At 39.6% G+C, this 16249-nt stretch overlaps 1 protein-coding gene across 2 annotated transcripts in view; it reads right to left on the bottom strand.

Annotated features, from left to right (window-relative positions):
- Window positions 1-5872: 5872 nt before the first annotated feature.
- The window catches only part of adcyap1r1b (adenylate cyclase activating polypeptide 1b (pituitary) receptor type I), a 43794-nt gene continuing 33417 nt past the window's right edge, over window positions 5873-16249 (bottom strand). Inside the window, exons 7-14 of one of the 2 annotated variants that reach the window (XM_033621838.2) lie at window positions 14826-14958; window positions 14521-14674; window positions 14362-14422; window positions 14204-14273; window positions 14027-14118; window positions 10024-10153; window positions 9702-9743; window positions 5873-7057 (exon numbers count right to left, since the gene is read on the bottom strand). In XM_033621838.2, the coding sequence (XP_033477729.1) occupies window positions 6869-7057; window positions 9702-9743; window positions 10024-10153; window positions 14027-14118; window positions 14204-14273; window positions 14362-14422; window positions 14521-14674; window positions 14826-14958 (871 nt within the window). In that variant the 3' untranslated portion in view covers window positions 5873-6868. Of the gene's footprint in view, window positions 7071-9701; window positions 9744-10023; window positions 10154-14026; window positions 14119-14203; window positions 14274-14361; window positions 14423-14520; window positions 14675-14825; window positions 14959-16249 lie in introns of both variants that reach the window. The other variant, XM_033621836.2, reaches the window with a different exon arrangement.

The raw sequence follows: 16249 nt of genomic DNA, 5'->3' as shown, positions 1-16249 counted from the left end.
TACATGTATTTTATGGCAACAGTGCAGTTCCTGCAACAGATTTATAAAACATATTTAATGACCTTGTTACAGTAAAAACAAAAAAGTCATAAATAAGGTAAAAACAGATTTAACATCTTACTTTGAAATAGAAGAGTTGGTGTTAATATTTAACAGATTTTTGTATCATACCTATATGATAGTTATATTCTTTTATGCTGTACAATTGCAAAGTGTGGAGAAAATTATACTGTTCATTTCCCTGTTTGTTAACATTTAGTTTAGTGATGCACAGGTACTGACTGCTGTGCTAAAGCTAATGCTAATCCAGAACCTGTTTCCCATGAGAAGTTATTGTGGGAGACTAGATGAGCTGTTTTCAAGTCAATGACTGTTTCTGTATCTGTGCTTTGAATTTATATATATGTTTTCTGTGTTTTAACTATAGTAGGAAGTTAGTAGGTATGTTCCGTACACTCAGTATTCATGTACATATAGATATGTGCAGTATTCTTCATGGAAGGAATTACTACGTTACTCAGCTACTGACCGCTACAGTGCCTTTATTATACAGTATAACTCACTGTTTCTCTGGAATACAGATGGATGGAACCTACAGTAGGTTTGCATTCAGAGCTCTGTGTGACAAAATCATATATTTAAGGTTGTGATACTATAATATGTACTTGAGTCTTTGCTGTGCAGCATAACAGATCTGCTTCTGTGTTGTGTTGGATTCAAGACATAATAAGAATTGTGCTTAAGTGACAAAAACAAAGCTTTCATCACATTTAAAAACTGCAGGGAGGAGATGGAGGATGATATTCACTGAGCATGTCTTGATGTGATCTTCTTGAGAAAAAAAAGCCTTTTATGTTGTGTCTGGACTTTGCTTTTTAGATTACACAGTGTTATTTCTCTTTCCTCTGACAAAGTGATGTAGGTTTCTTTTTCAGGTTCCAGTTTACGACATGAATGCAAGTTTCTCATTTGGTGTTCTCTTATTTGGGCTGAGGGCCAACATTACAGGAGAAGACTGGTGAACACATCTGTATTTTCTTATTGTTAACATCCCATGAACAGACTAAAACCAAGTCCAAGTTCTGACTTCCCTTTTTTTTGGCTGTGGCACTCCAAGACCATTGCTAATGACAAAGAAAAACAGTTTTAAAACAACTCACAAACAAAACTCTTTAATTTCAGAAAAAAATATGGCCACTGTAGTTTTTTTCATACATTAATTAGACAGGAATAAATTCTGCATTTGTTAGGAACTATTTTCAGTTGCGGGTTATAACACATTTTATTAGGATTTTTTTGGTTTGTTTTTTTCAGAAACTATTAAAAATATATCAGTGATCTACACTGTTGCTCTGGGTAACATGTTCCTTCATTACCATGAACACACACACTGTAGTTTATTTTGACTTAATCGCACATACACCATCCTGCTGGCCCAAATGTGGATTAATCCACCACTGAAAAAAGTCCCCAACAAATGCACTATTTTGTCCTGTTTGAGTAAAAATGACAAAAAACTACAGTGCCCAGCTGTTTAAGGAAATTACTGAGCCTTTTTAAAAGATAGTAAGGGAGTAAGGAAAATTGGAAAGTACTAAAAGATGGACTAACACATGAGTTTGGGTCTGTTTATAGGTATTGTTTACAGTTGAATAACACTAGCCTTACTCTTTAAGACAAGAAACTTCTGAATATTTACCACACAACAACATTGAGCCAACAAGTTAAAAACATTTATTGTCGATACTTCCAAAATGTACAAAAAAAACCCTCTAATGTGCACACCAAAACAAGATAAAATGGTGCACTGTGCAGTGAACAAGATCAAATGAAAAACAGAAGAGCAGACAGAAGCAGGCTCATGGCAGAGTGCTTTAAGTCACTTTTACATTCAGCTATCAGTACACAAACTACTGAGCCCCAGTTTTTTTAACCTCTAACTGATTCAACAGGCAATTGGTACAATGACGCAATTCAATAAAGAAGATAACCACCATCAAAAAGCTATAAAGGAAAAACATTTGAAACCAGTTTTCTTGTCATGCTGTGCAATAAAAATCAATAAGAACAAAATGAGTACAGCAGTTTTATGGCACTTTACTTTTCCTCATGTCTGCAAAGATTAACATTCAAAGGAAAAGTATTTGATGGGTCCTGATGGGACTGGAGCTACAGTTTGATAAATCGTTCACAGTTCAAACCCAATATTCACGTTCTAGCTTATTAATTGCCTCATCCATTTGAAAACGAGCACGCAGCTCAGATTCCCTTTAATGTCCTGAAAGCTCGACCCTCCCTTGTGATTACATCTGCTGGTCAAATGAGATCATAACGATTTAACATGCATGCATCAGCCTATTAGAGAGTACAGAGGCATTACAGGAGGCTTTATACTTTTAGCAAAACACGATCACCATTAAGAAAAATGATAAAAAAATATGAGAACAATCACAGCGCAAAGTTTTTAAATGACAGTTATTCACTTTGAACCACAGAAAACTCCATTTACAAGGTACAACGTTGGCAGCTTGTTTCTGTGTCGTACATTTAAACTGCAGTTTATTTAGTCACAAAGGTTGGCTACAGACCTTTCAAACACTTCAGCTAACTACTTCATAGTTCAAAACAACAGGTTCAAATGAATATTTATTCTTATAATAATAGCAACATCTTTGTCTGACATCAACATAGTACTGGCAATATAAGGCTCCAACTCCCATATTAACACTAAAGGAAATACTTCATAAATACATGAACAAAATTAGGCTCATGACCCGGTGAGATTGTCATAATGTCTGTAATGAACTCAACTGAACATTCAACTGAACCAGAGCAGAGGTGGTGATTGTCCAGCCCTTTCCCTAAACATCAGAAGATGAAACAGGGCCCCCTTATGGCTGCTGTTGGATCTGCACTGTTATTATTGCAGGTCACACTGCACACATATCTGGCAGAACAACAGGACAATACAGTTTCCGGTCAGCCCTTCTTTTCTCTCTCTGCCTTCATTTGGTCTGGACTCCCAGAAAAAATGCATGTGGTAATTTGCAGGTCAAGACATGTGCAGTATAGACAGTGAGTGCAAAACTCGACAAAATGTGGCTGAGGCGTGAACAGTTACAATCAATTACCTCTTGTCATTTTAGCAACTATATTTCAGTGTCTACTAAGAATCTGCTGGACATTGAAATATACTGATTAAAATTATGTTGATCTAAATGTCAAAAAAATCAAACTTAGCTCAGTTTAAACCTCGATGCAGGGCTGTCATTTAAGACACAGGTTTTATCCTCAGTATTGTTTCTGGAAATTTGGCACTTTTACTCTTTTGATATTCTTTTAATATTAGATATTAAAAATGGTTTCTAGAAAAAAAGTCTTAGATATCAATAAAAGGATAAAGTACTTTTCCATTATCTTCTTGGCAGTGTGAAGAAGGCTTTTAAACAGCATCTAGACCATTATGTAGTGATGTAGTGAGATAAAATTTACAGAAATCAGATTTTTTTTTTCATGAATTTGGACTCACAACCTCAGTATGTTAAAAACGAGGTACACGGAGTCCTGAAACTATCAAAATGTTTTGTTTAAAAAAGTAAAAAATACGACTGTATACATTAATAAATAATACCGGTAAAAAATTATAAATGGAGTGTTAAAAGAAATATGAAGTTTTTTGTTGTACTATGGGTGGGCCAGATAAAATGAGCATCTGGTGCAGATAATGTAGATTTTATGAGTATCATTTGAGTAAAATCTAATATCCATACTCATGATAAGGAAAAAATGTAGATCTGTGAAAATTATTATTTAATGATATTTTGTCAGTTTTGGGACTCTATACATGACGTCTTTCACCTGCAAATTACCAAAACAATGTTAATTGTTTGACTTTAAACAGTTGATGAGAACTCAACATTTAACTACAGTATAATACTGAACTGAGCAGATGTACCTTTCTATGAATATCAGCTATGATTAATGTGTATTCAGAAAAGAAACAGCAAATATCTCTTAATCAAAGAATGCACTCATTTGTTGTTGTTTTGTTGGTTTTCCATTTCAGTTTGTCTTTGAAGACACTTCAGACATTTCAGACAGTTGCAGTTTGACAAAAGGTTTTTGTCCTTACAGAATTTGGAAATTCAGTCATAGGGAATTTAGGATACGAAACGATATTAGTATAGAATGGTCTCATATTTTGAAAAATATAAAGATGAAAATCTTGTGGTTCAGGAACATGAGACTTTTACAGCCCAGTAATTTTCCATTTTTCTGCTGTTGACAAAAATAAAGGATGTGTCTGCAAAATAAGAAAAGTGAAACATATTTATTTCTTGTGTGCATGTGATAAAGTGTACTGTACATTGACTTACTGAGTTAATATACTGTAGCACTGCTTTATCCAAAACACTAATTGGTCGTATGTTCTGCTCATCTTTAGCAAAGACAAGTTACTTTGAAGGCCTCCAGGTTTAAAATACTGATTTAGTCTTAAGCATCATAAAAGCACTTTGTTCAACCATTTTCTTTACTTTGCAGTTTTGTTTGGAAATTAAAAACAGAAATCCCTTTTTTAAAAATCATCAACAGAAGTCAAAATACTTGTTTTGTGCTTAAAGGCACTTTTGGAGACACAAAGTAGAGTCTAACATAGGGATTCAGAGGATAGTTGAATCAGACCAAAAGAAACATCTGCAGTGACATGAGTTGCAAAGCTAACTCAGCCTTTGCAAACAGATACGGCCGTGCAAAACTCAGTGAGGAGTCAATTAATTTGTCTTTGGAATGAGAGAATTACCCCCAAGTTAAAAGTCCCTCTCAAAATGTAGCATCCATCTCAATGTGCCTGTTTTCAAGCATAAAGAGAGCAAATGCTACCAGAGACAATAACTGCAGAAACACAGAGGTGATACTGCGAGGTGGTACAAGGGATTGGTCTGAGAAAAAGCCCTCATTAATCAAAATTAAAACAATTTTTTCAAATGGCCCTTTTTTTTGCCCGGAAACAAATAAGGAAATTTTCACCCAAAAACAGTGAAGTGCTGTGATGTTTCCGACAGTCTACACCTTCACTTCAACCAGTACAGTGTTGAAACTTCCTGCAGGAGGCTGTTGAAGAGGCTCAGCTTTACAAAGTGACAGGAGAATCAGTATTACAGCGTGTCACCTCCACAACAGCCCGAAGTTTGTGGAAAAAAAACAAAAACTAAATTAAACACTAAATTCTCACCAAAAAAGTAACCAAAACCACGTGGACAATAAATGCAATTTCATGCAAGCAGTTAAACTCATGTAGCTTTAGTCATGAGTTCATTTTCATTGACATTTTCTGTACTAACGGCTGTTTGAAACTACAGATACGCTGATCTCCAAAGGTGCCTTCTTCTCAGACGTCTAGTTTGCAGTGCTGAGATTTCAAAGAGAGGTCTGTGTTTGTGGTCGTAGTTGGCAAACCTCAGCACTGTGCACATGAAGAAGAAGAAGACCTTCAGAGTGATCATCTAACCCTGGTATGTTTTTTCCCTCTCTCTTTTTTTTGGCATTTCACATAACTGTAGAAAATATGTCCTTCTCATAAATACTGCTCTTCCAGGTTTCACCTGTTAGATCCAGATGAAATTTCTCCTTGACATTCTTCAGTCCTTATATTGTTGTACATCAGTCACAGTTTACACAGGAAATGTGGGCTTGTGCCAGTAGTGAAAAATAATACTGAGCTTTCTGAATGGGTTCAATAAGTCTGGGTTTGACTTGGGGTTCATAATGTTTCAGCTGACTCTAAGCTCTATCTGTAACACTGATTTGATGGTGAAAGATTTAACACTGATGTGTGCATCAACTTTCACTGATTTAAGGTAACAACTGTACATTAGGGCGCGTCAGAGTTAAAGCAGCAGACGACAAAATATCTTGAATTTCAGTACAAAGTTTGGGGCAAGCTCCAAAAACACTGAATACTACATTTCCCGTAATGCAGCAAACTATATCTGTTTGATAGATCCAGCTCTTGTAGTGAATACCGGCATGTTTCAACCACCATGCCCTCAGTTTTTAACACAAGTTTTCTGTTAAAACGTGTGCCCAAGCTGAAAAAACCCTGATGACATTATCATGACATCGCTAGGGTTATTTTTTCAGAGCCACACATTACATCATAGCCTGATAAGTGGCCTTTATGTGTAAAATGGAGTGTCCCTTTAAGGTATTTACATTGCCCAGTGTTGTCTGTCGTATATGAAGCAGCTGTAACTTCTGTATCTAAAGATGAAAATAGTGTATAGTTACAGTCTTAAACACATTTTGAGGAAAAGGTGAATCTTGAGGACAAATGTAAAAACTTGCTCAGACAGACTGGAATGATCACTGTGAGAGGGCTGCAGTAATAAGCTGGTCCCCCTGTGCTATACAGCAGCAAAGACTGTAGCACCAGACAAACACTAATACAATATATACAGAGAGATAACCATGCCTCTTCTGCATGTTTAAGCCCAACAAGACACTTGATTTACACAGAATTCCTGCTCATGCCCTTTGAAGGTGATAGGCTGGTCCGGAACAGGTGGACTGAGTTTGTTTTTCACTCCTAAACCAGGTCAAAGGTCTGGACATTAAAGGATTCTCTAAGTGGCGCCTGACATTCAGGTTCGGTCATGTTCGGGCAAAGCAGGTCAGACTAGAGGTTGTTCTGGGTCGGTGGAGTTAAGCTGGGTTTCCATCATGGTTTCTTCTTGGTACGGATTGGGGTACGGGTTGAGGAACGGGTTGGTGAGGCTGGTCATTGGGAGGACAGTGGGTGTAGCAGGTTTGGCAGCGTCAGGTCTGATGGTGGCGTCATTGCCGGACGCAGCGTTCCCGCCGGTGCCGCTCAGGTGGCCGGGGTCTCTGCCTGCAGGCTGGACATGCGGATCTGCGAGCTGCTCTTGCTGAGGATCGACAGCTGCGTTCCCCCGTTCACCCCACTGCTCGCCAGCGAAGGATGCCGGTGCTTCAGGTCCACAGCAAAGTATCTGTTCACCGTCCAGCTGCGCCATTTCCTCTTGATCTCCGATTGCACCTTGAGGGATATACTTCACAAGGTCATTATTAATGGACCTTGCTGGAAAGACACAAGCTCACTGTCCCTCAGTCTCACTCTGCTTCTGTCTGTATTGTATTTAAGGCTAACTTTTTTCTGAAAAGCACTATTTTATTTAAAAGGAAAAAAAATGGTATGAATCAATTTTCATCTGGATTTTATGTCCTCAAAGTAACTCAAAGTAACTCAAAGTTCACATAGGTTTACATGGAACACAACAACCAGTCTCATGAGGAAAAGTCCTTTGTTTGTTTGACCCATCCACCACCCAAACCTGCGTCCTTACGCTGACTTCTGCTCTTTATAATACTTCCTTCTTTACTCCAAGGAAAATACAAAAGACGGAAAGGACATGACGTCACTGACAGTGTTCGAATTTTGCATCGGAGCCAGACTTGTATGTCAGTTCTACTGAAGTTAATGGGGTAAGCACAGCAAATCAAACTTTAACTCAACATATATACAGTACAGGCCAAAAGTTTGGACACACCTTCTCATTCAATGCGTTTTCTTTATTTTCATGACTATTTACATTGTAGATTCTCACTGAAGGCATCAAAACTATGAATGAACACATGTGGAGTTATGTACTTAACAAAAAAAAGGTGAAATAACTGAAAACATGTTTTATATTCTAGTTTCTTCAAAATAGCCAGGAGACTGCGCCAATCAGGCCTTCATGGTCAAATAGCTGCTAGGAAACCACTGCTAAGGAGAGGCAACAAGCAGAAGAGATTTGTTTGGGCCAAGAAACACAAGGAATGGACATTAGACCAGTGGAAATCCGTGCTTTGGACTGATGAGTCCAAATTTGAGATCTTTGGTTCCAACCGCCGTGTCTTTGTGAGACGCAGAAAAGGTGAACGGATGGATTCCACATGCCTGGTTCCCACTGTGAAGCATGGAGGAGGAGGTGTGATGGTGTGGGGGTGTTTTGCTGGTGACACTGTTGGGGATTTATTCAAAATTGAAGGCACACTGAACCAGCATGGCTACCACAGCATCCTGCAGCGACATGCCATCCCATCCGGTTTGCGTTTAGTTGGACGATCATTTATTTTTCAACAGGACAATGACCCCAAACACACCTCCAGGCTGTGTAAGGGCTATTTGACCAAGAAGGAGAGTGATGGAGTGCTGCGGCAGATGACCTGGCCTCCACAGTCACCGGACCTGAACCCAATCGAGATGGTTTGGGGTGAGCTGGACCGCAGAGTGAAGGCAAAGGGGCCAACAAGTGCTAAACACCTCTGGGAACTCCTTCAAGACTGTTGGAAAACCATTTCAGGTGACTACCTCTTGAAGCTCATGGAGAGAATGCCAAGAGTGTGCAAAACAGTAATCAGAGCAAAGGGTGGCTATTTTGAAGAAACTAGAATATAAAACATGTTTTCAGTTATTTCACCTTTTTTTGTTAAGTACATAACTCCACATGTGTTCATTCATAGTTTTGATGCCTTCAGTGAGAATCTACAATGTAAATAGTCATGAAAATAAAGAAAACGCATTGAATGAGAAGGTGTGTCCAAACTTTTGGCCTGTACTGTATATATATATCATATATATATATTTTACCTTTAACAGGAATATCCTGAAAAACACATCATGTGATGCTTACTGACGTTTTCTTATCTAAATGTGTGCGTTTGTTTTCCTTGTTACTGTACTCTAAACAGATCACAGCTCTGTCTCAAGCTATTTGATGACTAACATTACTACTACAGTAAATCTCTGAAGCAAACTGCAAGGCATTAAAGCATGTGGTCAAGTCCTAGTTTGGCAGATACTTACTGAACTGACAGGCCATATTACTAAGTCAAGCCAGAATAATAATCAGAAACATTAAGAAATGATCTGGTTATAATGACATTCTTGTCAGCGATAACAGGTTGGACCTGCCTTGTTTGTGTAGGTATCATGATGTACTGTTAACTATCTTGGACCAAACATGGGCTTGAGACAGATCTGTGACCTGAAGCGCACGCATTTGGCAAAAAACTTCTAAGTGCCACGTAATGTGCATTTTTTTAATTGAGTGGAAGGATTTTTCAGTCAAAGGTGAAACAACAAAGATAGGAAGTGTGTTATAGCTCAGCTGGCTGTGCCTGCCCCATCCACTCCAATAGAACTGGCACCAAAGTCTGCAAAATTTGAATGCTGTCAGACCTCATGTCCTTTACTTCTTTTATGAGATAGTTTCGTTGCTTTACTCCCATCAGTGCATTGGTCACATGATCGCAGCCTTTCTCATTACAAGGGATAAGCACAAAATACTGGTTCATGATTGCGTGGGTTATATACGAATTCTGGTGCATTACTTTTTGTAGGTATACATGTGAACAGTGCATGAGAACAGCCTGCAAAGTTACAATAAATGCAAAGTTTATTTATAAAAAGAAAACTAATAAGTTTTAATAATCACAAAAGAATTCCATATGTTTTTGTTTGAAAATAAAAAAACAAAAACGATAAGCCTAATCCATACCACAACTCAGGTTATTCATATTTCAAAGCTCATCTTTTCATATGCTGTTGATCAGTAATATTGTTATGGATCTATAATTAAATTGTGCCTTCAGAGAGCTGGTATAATTGTGTAAGTAATTGTTTTAAGGATGTTTACCTCTCCATTCAGGAAGCAGTAGAGGACAGCCACCACAAAGCCCTGGAGAGACACAGAGGGTCCAAGCATGAGACAAAAACATTGACTATGTTCAGTTTTTAAAGCTCTGTGTTTTAACATACATAACTCATACTTTTTTCAAGTTTCAAGTGAAGTCTAGTTTCACAGCAGTCAGGTCTAAAGCCTTTATTTTTGTGATGTGGGTCAGTTCTGTTAACATCCTCATCCTTCCTTCACTGGCTGTTACAGTACGTTAACTTTTCCACAGCTTATACATGGATGGTTCTTTTCTAAATCCAGGCCATGATGGAGAAACAGTCACCTGGAAGGATCCAAGGCCGAGCTCAAACACCAGGCGCTCTTTCTTGCTGACGTTCTCGGGGGAAAAGGCAAACACAGTGTAGTGGATTCCAAACAGAGGAATCAGTAGCAGAGTGGAGCGGGCCAACCTCCTGCAAAATAACACACACACACACAAATTCCAATGAGAGGGTAGCAAAACATATGTGTGTCCTCATTATAATCAGAACAAACAGGTATGACAACACACACTTCAGTCAACCCATTCTTATTCCCAGGGCATAAAATATGGCAGCTATGTCAGAGGCCGACTATGTCTGATTCCGACGCACATGGTAGCCTTTGGCGTCTGTATGAGATGCATCGGGCATTGATCTGAGGCCATGGTGCTCTGCCGGAAACCGGTGGATTGCACTCGGTTTGGGGAGAGTTACTGCCTCAAGTGAGGGAGTTCAAGTATCTCAAGGTCTTGTTCACGAGTGAGGGTAGAATGAAGCGTGAGATGGATCGGCAGTTTGGTGCAGCTTCTGCAGTGATACGGGCGCTGCGCTGGTCCGTCGTAGTGAAGAGGGAGCTGTGCTGGAAGGCGAAGCTTTCGATTTACTGGTCTATCTACGTCCCAACCCTCACCTATGGTCATGAGCTCTGGGTAGTGACCAAAAGAATGAGATCGCGGATACAAGCGGCAGAAATGAGTTTCCTCCATGGGGTGGCTGGGCTCAGCCTTACAGATAGGGTGAGGAGCTCGGACATCCGGAGGGAGCTCAGAGTAGAGCTGCTGCTCCTTGGCGTCAAAAGGGGTCAGTTGAGGTGGTTCGGGCATCTGATCAGGACGCCTCCTGGGCGCCTCCCGCTGGAGGTGTTCTGGGAATGTTCCACTGGTAAGAGGCCTCTGGGCAGATCCAGAACACACTGGAGGGATTACATATCTCATCTGGCCTGAGAACGCCTTGGGGTCCCCAGGAAGGAGCTGGAAAGCATTGCTGGGGAGAGGGATGTCTGGGGTGCTTTGCTCAGCCTGCTGCCCCCGCTACCCGGCCCCGGATAAGCGAATGAAAATAGATGGATGGATGGATGGGCTTTGATCTAACTCTAATTTTAACCCATCTGTGGCTGTGACGTAATGTAAAGAGCAAGAAGGTCTGCTTAATGAGGGAGGGGTGGTGGATGAGTCAAACAAATACAGGAATTTCACCCAGTGTTTGTTTCCCCTGTGGAACCAAGAGTCAACAAGTTGTTATTCTTTTTGAAACTACATTATGTAGTAAATGTCATGTGACTTCCTTAACATATATAGGTTACATAATTATGTTACTTATTTCCTTACACTCATACTTGCCAACTCTCCCGATTCACACGGGAGACTCCCGATTTTTAACCCTATCTCCCACGATGCTCCAGGTCAGTAATTTCTCCCGCTAATCTCCCGATTTTACAGTGAAGGAAACAAGTAATATTGTGGGCAATATTTGTCGCAGTATCTGGCAACCCTGGCCCGCCTGTGCGTATGAGGCAAGCCGGTGACGTGACTCAGTCAGTCACTCGCTGGAAGCAGTGATACCAAAGAGCATGGATACCAAGAGGCGAAGCTCCGTTGAATTTTTGCCAACAGCCACTAGGGGGCGCTGCCGCCATTTTGGACTGTTGAGCTTGGACTGTTGCGCCCAGACAACATGCATATGTCAAGGAGAGAGGAGAAAAAAAGTAAAAGAAAACAGTGTAGTGCAATTAACTGCAACAACTACCAGTGGAACACCCCGCACCTGGCCTTCCACCCTTGCCCAAAGGATCCCGACAGGTAAGAACTCCTGAGGTGTAAGTTTTAAAGTGTTTTAATATCAATTTAATATGCCAGTTTTGGAGGGAAGATAACACTTAAAGAAGATTAACTTAATTACTCCTTCAAAATCACCCAATAAGCCAATCTACCAATATATATATAAAGATATATATATGTATTTACATATACATATATATTTATATATATGGCCTCATGGACCATTTATATCAGAAGTGATTACTGCTTTAGCATTAAAATATATCATATTAAAATAGCCTATATAGGCTATTATTATTATTATTATTATTACTGTCCCCTTACTGTACAAACTGTAAATAAATCTTTATTCCTGCCCATGTGACATCGCCATTAATGTGTTTCTAGTTAAAATATTGATTTTTTTTTTTTTTTTTTTGTAGATTGGCTTATGGTGTGATTTTGAAGGAGTAATTAAGTTAATCTTCTCATAAGTGGATGTAATATGTAGAGATGCCATCTAGGCCGTTTTTCTTCGTTTTTTTTTTTTTTTAAAAGTCTATATTTTGCTTTACAAAAACGTGAAAAAGCAGCTGTGACCAAGCTATCACGAGGTGAGTAGCATTGTAAGCATAATTAATAGCAATATACTTCAGTTTGTCTGTGTGTTTTTGGATGCAAGTGGGTCTGCTGCGGTCTGCTGACAATCCAAAATGGCGGCGATAGGACGAAACCATGGGCGAGTCTGTTGCTATGGGGCGTTCTATTGAGCTTCGCCTCTTGGTATCCATGCTCTTTGGTGATACGCCAAGTAGCACTGTCAGTTCAGCGACAAGACAGAGATGGATAGAAAAAGAGAGACACCTGACGCCAGGGCCACACCGCCCGCGGAAGTGCTGCGAAGCGCAGCGCAACGAAATTCTTGCGCGAGCTGGAGCACTTCCGTTCACATCAGACGCGCATTTCTCCACGCTGGTCGACAAGCGGATCTGCTCCCAGCTGTTGTCTCCGTCACCCGGCTTGACACATTCGCTCGCGGCTCGCGCAGAAAATAGACCAGACGCCAAAACGACGGAGCCACGGAGCTGCGTGGCGCGGCGGTGTGGATGACACAAGCGGTTAACACGTGCGCCGAAAGGAAACTGGCTTCGCTTCTCGGCGCTTCGAGGCTATTCACAGCGCTTCCGCGGGCGGTGTGGCCTTGGCGTGACACTCCTCTGAGGGTGGCACAGTCAGTGGCACACACTTTTTAATTTGATGTGCAGTAAATACTGCATACTAAATACATTGCAGTGTAACCGCCTTATTATTTAGCCTTCTGGTACTCATTTCAACAATTAAAACGGCTAATTTTTTCATTGTCCTCAATGGTAAACAGAATCATTTATTGAATATCAAAGAAACAACATTTTCAGAACAAGTTTCCTTCATCAGGTTTAAAATACAAGGCAAGAAATGACGACAATTATATGCACACCCTGCGAAGGAACCTTGTCCCTTGGGCCGATACACTGATGAATAAAATCTCCCTATTTTTTACAACCCAATGTTGGCAAGTATATGTTACACTCATTTTAAACCATGATCTTTTGTCTAACCTAACGTAGTTTTGTGACAAAACCTACATTTCCTGTGAACCTGGAAGTTTATTTTGATAAGACACAATGCATGTACGGAGTGGACATTAACACCCCGTCCTAGCATCCAAACCTGATGCTGCGGGATTACCTGGAGCATCATAGTTTGAAGCTTAGGACCACAGACCAGGCTGCCATATTTGAGAACGTGTTGCAGCAGCTTAATCATCCGGGCATGGAAGTCTATGTGTTTGTTAGAGGCTGGCAATGGAATTTTGGAGGGAAAATGTAATATATAATATAAGCATGTATACAAGATAACTGGCCCCATCCTATCTCTCTGGTACTTTCCAACAGAGGGATACAGGGAGAAATCACATCCCTACTCCTCAAACTGTAAAATCAGCCAATAAAATGAATAATGAGTAAAGTAAGTCCAATGTCAGAGCAACCTACCATCAGTGACCATAACAAATCAAACAATTTAAGAAATTTTACAAGGTTTAAATGCTGTCCAAGCAGTAGAACAGTAACTTAAAAACAAATACAGATATTCAAATATTCTCATAAAGTCATCTTTAGTTAATAGTGCTTACTGTTATTAGTGATTAGTGCAAGTGTAGTTACTGAGACATATTATTTTAATGTCAGGCAGAAAATGTTAAACAAAACGTAAATGTACAACAACTTACAGGTAAATACTGGATTCATTCCCACCGATATCTGGGGACTGTAACTTCTGGACAAGAATGATGATGATTCCAATGAAGAGCACAAAGTTGACCTGTAGAAAAAAAATTATCAAGATTTTTTTTTTTAAAAATGGAAAGATTGTACGTCCTCACTTCTCTAACACAGTGATGACATACCATAATGGAAGCCAACACAGGTCCCTTGATCACCCACCAGATGGCAGCATTGTCATTCATGTCCCAACACCTGAGAGCGCAGGGTGGTAAAACATCTCATTCAGTGTGTGATCAGATAAGATTCAATACGAGACGACACTCTGTTGTCCATGACCTACCCTAAATCATCAAAGTGTAGCTTCAGCACCGCCCAGATTGTCACACACACTGTGGGGGTTCCTGTTGTGACATAAAAACAACATGATACGAACACTAATAAAGACTCGTTCATGGATAAGATAAGAACTCCAGTGTGTGTGATGTGGTTCATGTCTTACCCCAGCCAATGATGATGTACCAGTAGAAGTATCTCTTTTCAGGGAAGAAGGTCTCCACCAGTAAAGTGAAGAGGTAGAGACCCTCAATGAAGAGCCAGAAGTAGTTAGAAAGGACGCAGTAATGGAAGAATATCATCACTGCTCGACATGCCACCTTCAAGGAGAGAAGAGACAAGGAAAAATGTATCAGGAATTAGAATTAAAAGAACAAATCCTACTTATGTTTGAATAAATCATCTGCTGGCTGTTTTCATGAGAACAGAGAGCATTGTGGGCATGTGTGCAGGCGTGTTTGTGTTACTCACAGTGTGTATGAAGCAGTGCTCGCTGTCCTCTTTGGCATACAGCACGCCGTCTTTGATGAAGACCGAAATAGCTCTCAAGATGAACGACACAAATAGGTTCATGTGGATGAAGTTCCTGGTACAGTGCAGCTTCCTGTGTTGAAAAACAAATATGGACATACTGAATATCATAGAATCTTCTATTATAAGGGACCTGCTATGCTTTTTCTTTATTTTCTGTCATGTTACAATGTTGGATGTTCATATAAAACCTGGCCAAAGTTTCAAATGAGGCTAAAGATCATTCTAAATATTCTTTTTCCAATTTTTTTCTGTTGTTGAGACAAGCTGACATCTGCACATGATGGTTTTCTTAGTATGGTCATCTGCTCAAGGCACGCTATTGTAAGTGTTTACATTACATAATAATAATAAAGCCTACGCTGCTAAATGTAGCTACATGCTAACATCAGGAAAACATGTAATCTTGGTTGCTGATCTTGTTAATTTCCCCTTGATTTCGGATCATTTACCTGCTGGATCATGTCCCGCTTTTTTAGGATTTTGGTTCAAAAACCCTTATTAGTGATTCTTCGTGGTAGAAAGTGCTGCTATACTCTGCGAGTACACTGCTACATGTGGCTACATGCTAACATCAGGGAAACATATAATATGGGTTGCCAGTGTTATACATTTCTTCCTTATTTTGGATCGTATTCCTGCTTAACTATGTCTGGTTGTGAAGATTTTGGTATAGAGGCTTTATTGCTGATTTCTTATGGTAGGGGGTCCCACCAGGCTTTGTTACAGTCATTCCCTTGGCTGAAATTATGGGACAGAAATGTGGCTAGGTGGAACAGGAGGGGGGCTAAAAGAGACAGCAGCGAAATCAGAGCCTTCACAGACAGTGTGTGAATACAGATGTTCCGGGATAGAAAGTATGAGGAAAATTACGTGTTTTTTTGAACATGTTTTAGTAGAAACCCAAAATACAAATATGAACTTGAAAATCAGCACTATAATACAATAGGTCCCCTTTAAATAAAAGCACTGTATGCAGAGGAACAAGACAGTGACGTGTTTGTGTTGTTGTTACTCTAATGCTTTTTTGCTTTTAAATGTTATTTATTTTATTAGTTCACACGCAGTTGCAGTTAAATAAGCAAAGCAGTTGTGGTAATAATTGTAGTAGCAATCCCAGCAGTAATAACACAAATGTTAGGGGTAGTGCTAAATCAAAAGTACTAATACTAATAGTGGTGGTAGTGGAGCAGCAGAAATACAGTAGCATTAAGTAGTAATTGACAGTAATAATAGTGATGGTACAGTAGAAGTAGTGCTGGTAGTGCCAATAGTAGTATTACTATATGTATGAAAACAAATTACAGGTCTACCACTGTCTTTTTATATATTTGAGCAGTACTATTGTATATAAATTAATGTCT

Source organism: Epinephelus lanceolatus, chromosome 6 (assembly GCF_041903045.1).
Source record: "Epinephelus lanceolatus isolate andai-2023 chromosome 6, ASM4190304v1, whole genome shotgun sequence".
In the NCBI taxonomy this organism is placed as follows: domain Eukaryota; kingdom Metazoa; phylum Chordata; class Actinopteri; order Perciformes; family Serranidae; genus Epinephelus; species Epinephelus lanceolatus.
Note: the sequence above shows the minus strand (reverse complement) of the source record. Positions and strands in the feature narration are given on the sequence as shown.